Raw genomic sequence first — 5,907 nt, 5'->3', positions numbered from 1 at the left:
CAAACGCTTCGAAGCGTTTGTAGCGTCAAGTGGATCGCAGCCTAATATTTTGACATACGTTTAATTAAAATATACACCTTCAACAGTTCATTCCTTTAGTTTTCTTATTTTTATTTTTATATTAAGTACGATTATAATAATTTTTTGAAAAAAAAAAGCATTTTTCGTGATAGTTCGAAAAATTGACTTTTGTTCAATAAATATTTTTTGTAATTTACAATTTTCGGTAATTCTACTTATATGCTCTTCTTTGGATCCTACACAAAATGAAGATTCGACACATTTACTTTAATCAGTAGATTTTATCGAAAATTAGAGACACTTGAACATTGACGGGGTGTGCTGTATCCCCGTGCGGTAATGACAGAAGTAAAAATACATGCGGTAACTGAGGGTTAAAAACTCTCTACTACATCGTAGAATGTCATAACTAGTTCAATCGATTATTTTTATAATATTTAGACATAAATATATATCATATCAGACTCAATTAATAATACGGATTTAATGGGTTAATTAATTTGAGAGTTTTTTTCTATCAAAATCGATATGTGTCGCACATGTGTGTGTGTGTGTGTGTGTGTGAGCATGTATTACACAGTACACGTATAGAAAGTAGTATTTGTGAGTATGGACGCGAATAATTTTAGATAAGTATTTATGGAGCAAACATTCGAGAATTAATTTTATTTTCAATATTTTCCGTATGACATTTCGTTCGACATGGCAATGGATTTTGTGACCCTGACGAGGCTCGCTGGGATGAATCAGGGTTTCACGAAGATGAGATGTTGTAACCCAAGCTTGATTGACACACAAAAAAGAGTCGATTAGCGACGATTTTGGCTAAAGCGTCAATGGCTAAATGAATATACGTCAATGAATAAATGAATATACGAGGCCGGAAACATTGCTCAGAAAAAAATAACATCAAGGTGACTAAAAATTATGCTATTGTAGTTGAAATGTTCTTCTTTATTGGAATAAAATCAACAAGACTATTCTTGAAATTTAACCATTGCATTTTTCTATTGGTTGACTATTTATTGGCGATTTAATTTCAATTGTTTCTTTCTAAAAAAAATACTTGTTTCACTTTTGTTATAAGTATCTAAACATTTTTATTTTTTCTTCCAGATTTTTCTAACCGTTCTTAACAGCAATAAAAAAATTTTGCGTATCGACGTGTGTTAAACTTATTATGAACGTTTACATGGACGTTTCTTCCATAATTTGTATTACAATTAAATTAAGGAAAAGAATATTGCGTAAATAACAAGTTTCTTCATTGAAATTGTATAATACTCAAGGAATGAGAAGACACTGTCTCAACCTTTTTAGAATATCTAAAATGACGAAGAAAAATTGAGTGCATCGGAAGATGAAAAAGACAAGTGGTCGTGTGGATGCGACGATACGGTCAGTTCGAAAATCTCGCTACCGAATAGTCTTGGAATATTATCACGCGGGAACGCGCGTGGCTGTCATCGGCTGCCACCGATCGTTCTAATCGGTGATAGCACCGCAATACACGATGAAACGAGGCGATTATAACGCATATGCATCGTAGGTGGGGGATCGTCAGCGTAGGAGAGAACGAGGGAGGAAAGGAGAGCATACCGCGGGTACTATTCTCCGTGCCGATGGTCCATCGCGTGAGCGACGACGTTGTAATCGCGGTAATGCGATAGTGTTGGCCCGCGCGTTTAGCGGTTAGCGATCTTGATAAAAGATAGCGGTTGTACCGAAGATAAGTCAGTAGTCATTCTGGCCGTTGCCCGACCGTTGTCAGATCAAGCTGTTCGATCGGCCGCCGATTCCTCGATCGAGTTCGTCGGCCCTAAGCGCTCGGACGCGATGAGACAACCCTCGAGGTGGATGCGACGATAACTTTCGTATCTTTCATTTTTTCCAAGATTTTATCTCTCTTCAATCCTCGAAAAAGCGATTGTGCCTGCAAGAATCAAATCGTGTGATACCGGATTTATATTCGAGGAGAAACATATATTTCATGGCGAATTCATCACTGGAAGAAACTTCAATGAGAGTCGTCGAACGAATTTATGCTTTCTCAGAGCGCTAAAAAGTTGACTCAAACTTCAAATTCTGATGAAGGAATACGGCAAAAGAAGGCATGCCACCGTCCTTTTTAGATAGAAGACTCGTTTGCAATGTCACGACGACGGCGGCGGCGACGATGACGACGGCGACGGCGACGACGACGTCGACGACGACGACGACGACGATGGCGACGGCGACGACGACGACGATGACGACGACGACGACAACAACGACAACGACGACGACGACGACGACGACGACGAAAAAAGCTAGTCTTTATGAATAAGAACCGCATCAAGCGAAAATTAAATCGAATGTTATATAGCACGAGAATATATCAAGAACAAAATGTCGAACGTGCGATAGCATCTATAGATGAGTTGGCGCTCGTTTATCAAAGTTGACTTCCTTCTTAATATCATTTCTTTTTTTCATCTATAACAAACTACACGATAGTAATTTCGAGGATGCGAACGATGTAATGACAAGCGGCGCGACTACTAAGTTCGATCCGGATTGGGTAAGGATGGTGGAGTTGCGTGCGGCTGGTGCCAGGATGACTGGAAGCCTAGACACCAGATCGTCAAATCGTTTGCACTATGCCATCTTGACGATTTTGGATACGATATTCTCCGCGCTCGTAGCCGCGCCGGCGGTGGTTGGTTACTGGCGCGGCACTTGGGAACTCAGCGATTTCTATGTCTACCCGGACGAGCCAGTGTTGAGCAGCTTCGCGTCGATCACGATCGGCTTCACCGGTCTCTTTGCCTTCAACGTGCTGCAACATGGCTTGGAAGACATTCTGCATCCAGATAAGCACCGGCTATCCTACTATCTCGGCTCGCGAGTTTATACCGGCGTGTTTGGCTTTTGCTGCGTGAACGCTTGGCGCGGTGCCTGGAAGGCCCTGGACATTTATACGGAGCTAATGCCCGGCACAGTCTTTGCCACAACTATCGTTAGTCTCCTCGCGCTCGGCATCATGCGCGCAGTCCGTAATGTATCCGCGCCGCCGTTTTCCCTCGTTCTTGACTCGTGTCCGGGTTACTTTGAAGTGCAGACTATGTTTCGCGTCAACGTAAGTATTTGCCAACGATCTCTTTCTCCGAAGAGTACTCGCCGGGAGCATCCCTTGAATCGCGTCGCACGAGGCTGAAGATTCTCGTTACCATTGATTCATGATTCAACCTTTTCTCCTTTTAAAATTTAAATTTCAAGATACTGTTTCACACTCGCACTTGTGTAAGATTACACTCGAAATCGTGTAATCTAGTTGTGAATAAATGTTACGTCAAGAAAGAGAGAGAGAGAGAGAGAATGTCTAATTTGAAAAAAACCACAAATTGCAGTATAGATTGCGGATATTTCAACGATCGATTCATCTATCAAATTATAAATAGAGTTAAAGTTATAGAAATTGCATCTTACGTATTGAATGAAAGTTAGTTGGGTAGTTTGCGATGGAGAACTTATATGCAATCGATTAATCTTGATAAATCAGGGATTGACTTATCGAAAATTTGTGTAGTATAATAGTAGTAAGATAAAAGAATTAGGATGGAAATATTGGATACTAATGATATATTAATGACAGAATATTGTCCATGTACTACCTATCTCTTTCACGTACATTTCGGCGAGTTTTGGATCGAAGACACGTATATTGGAAGAAGACAAGTGTATGTATGTATATGCTATTGAATACTTTTCATTTTCTTGCTTCTTCTCTTCTCAGCGAATATGGGTAGCATTAAAGGTAATTTGTTTGGCTTTACACACACACACACACACACACACACACCTATTTTATCTATAAAAGTGTTTTATACCATGTAAGAGCGTGTTACATTAATATACTTGCCAGTAGCATTCAAATGAAATCGAAATTGATTTGAAAAACAAATTTACAAGCTATTTCAATAATGATCAAATCACATTTCAAAAGCGGTTTGATTGGTTTGTAATTATATTCAGTTTTATAATTACGAATACAAGAGTTATGCGCATACTTGTGCGATAATTAGAAGGTAAGACAGATAATAAGAACTTGAAAAAATGATGTAAAAAGTGCTTGCCAATTTTCTTAAGCTCAAGTAACACACAATGTATATACAGTTTAATTTGTCTCGAGTTTTTTTCATAGACAAAAATGTTTTAATTCTCAGAAATTAAGCGGGATGCGAAAGAAGATGGCTAAAAGGCGCCAATAGCACTGCCAATAGCCCGGATGATTTACGTTAAGCCAAACACTTAATGCAGCGCTACTTGGACGTGCCAAGACAATTTTCTCTCGACTTAACATTTATCAGGACCCTTTTGTTTCTTGTTTGTTATGTATTCACTATGTACATCGTGCACTCACTATGATTTTGTCGTAAATCATAAATTATAAACCGTAAATGATAACTTGTAAATCACGATTACATGAATTGTATGTTACCTCATTTACACGCGTCGTCCAAGCTCACGTGTTATCGGTGTGCATATAAGCGCAGTTTCCGGCCAAGTCCCCCGACTGTCAACCACTATTGCGCCTGTATAGTCTACGTATACGCGCTAAGCATTAGCGCAACGTGTGCAAGTGCGCTAATTTATTTGTCGTTTGTAATCACATTGAAAACGTGACTATATATGTGGTCTCATGTTCTATACATTTATTACCGCTCCAAAATAATTATCAATTGTAATCATAAATGTGAAAAATGTTGCAAGAAAAGAATGTTACGTGATACACGTAATTTTTGAGTATTTTTAGGAAACATTGGTACAATTATCATTGTCATTGCGTGATGCGTGATGCATACGAAAATTGTAGTTGTAAAGTTCAATTTGTTTTTTTCTCTCTACAACATCACAATATTATCATATATATTATCGTTTGTGATAGGAATGTGATTTCATGAAATACGACATGCATATTTAAGGTCGCTCTCTATCTCTCTTTCCTTCTGAAATCGATCTCTACATGTTTCCATCTCTCTCTTTCTCTCTCTCTCTCTCTCTCTCTCTCTCTCTCAATATGTTAATAACATATATAATATTGCCATCTTTGAAGTGGGATGATAACATTTCTAATCGATGAAAATCGATTGAAAGCTTATATTTTAGTAATTATATGTACACTTTGCGCATCACTTCTTTTTTTTCACAAATCTGTAAATACCATTTATTGTGTGTGTCGTGTTAACGAAAGAAGAAAATAACTTGAGATAAGATAAAGATTATTTTTATATTGGCGTTTTATGTACCATTATACCGTTAATACGTTATCATGATGGATATATATTACGGAATTGTAGTGCATAATTACTATTTTATTATACATTTAATGACTCTCTTTTACTTTATTACTATTTATAATATTATAATACTACTTAACAATTTGTAATGTTAATATTGCAATCTATTACGTGCGGTTGTAGAATACGAGGGACTGGTCGTTGTACTTATTGGATTGCGCCTTTAGCGTCGGTGTCGTGGGTACGTTGGTTGTCTTCGTCTGGAGAGGAGTTTGGATTTTGATCGACATTTACCTATTTCCAGACAGCCCCGAGTATTCTGCCCTTGGCTCATTGGTAAATATACATATATATATATATATATATTTATATATATATATATATAAAATAAGCCTTTTAAATAAATAATCAAAGTCTTTAACTTCTCCCTGAAGATTATTCCTGATTCTATCATTTTGCAGTTACACTATACGCATGTAACTATTATATTATATGTATAATTGCTATTGTATTATACAGGGTGTTTCCAAATTAAATCGCAAAACTTCGGGAGCGTGTAGAGGAGTAAAAAACTAAGAAAAAAAGTCCTATAGACATATGCTCGTTT

The 5,907-nt window shown here is 37.5% G+C and overlaps 1 protein-coding gene across 1 annotated transcript in view; it reads left to right on the top strand.

The window, feature by feature from the left end:
- Positions 1 to 2,264: 2,264 nt before the first annotated feature.
- LOC108725848 (uncharacterized) overlaps positions 2,265 to 5,907 on the top strand; it is a 9,637-nt gene continuing 5,994 nt past the window's right edge. The window contains exons 1-2 of the mRNA XM_018453098.1: positions 2,265 to 3,139; positions 5,484 to 5,636. Of these exons, the coding sequence (XP_018308600.1) occupies positions 2,543 to 3,139; positions 5,484 to 5,636 (750 nt within the window). The 5' untranslated portion in view covers positions 2,265 to 2,542. The remainder of the gene's footprint in view (positions 3,140 to 5,483; positions 5,637 to 5,907) is intronic.

Source organism: Mycetomoellerius zeteki, unplaced genomic scaffold (genome assembly GCF_001594055.1).
Source record: "Mycetomoellerius zeteki isolate Tzet28-1 unplaced genomic scaffold, Tzet1.0 scaffold364, whole genome shotgun sequence".
Classification (NCBI taxonomy): domain Eukaryota; kingdom Metazoa; phylum Arthropoda; class Insecta; order Hymenoptera; family Formicidae; genus Mycetomoellerius; species Mycetomoellerius zeteki.
The sequence above is the reverse complement of the archived record's forward strand: the minus strand, read 5'-3'. Positions and strand labels throughout refer to the sequence as shown.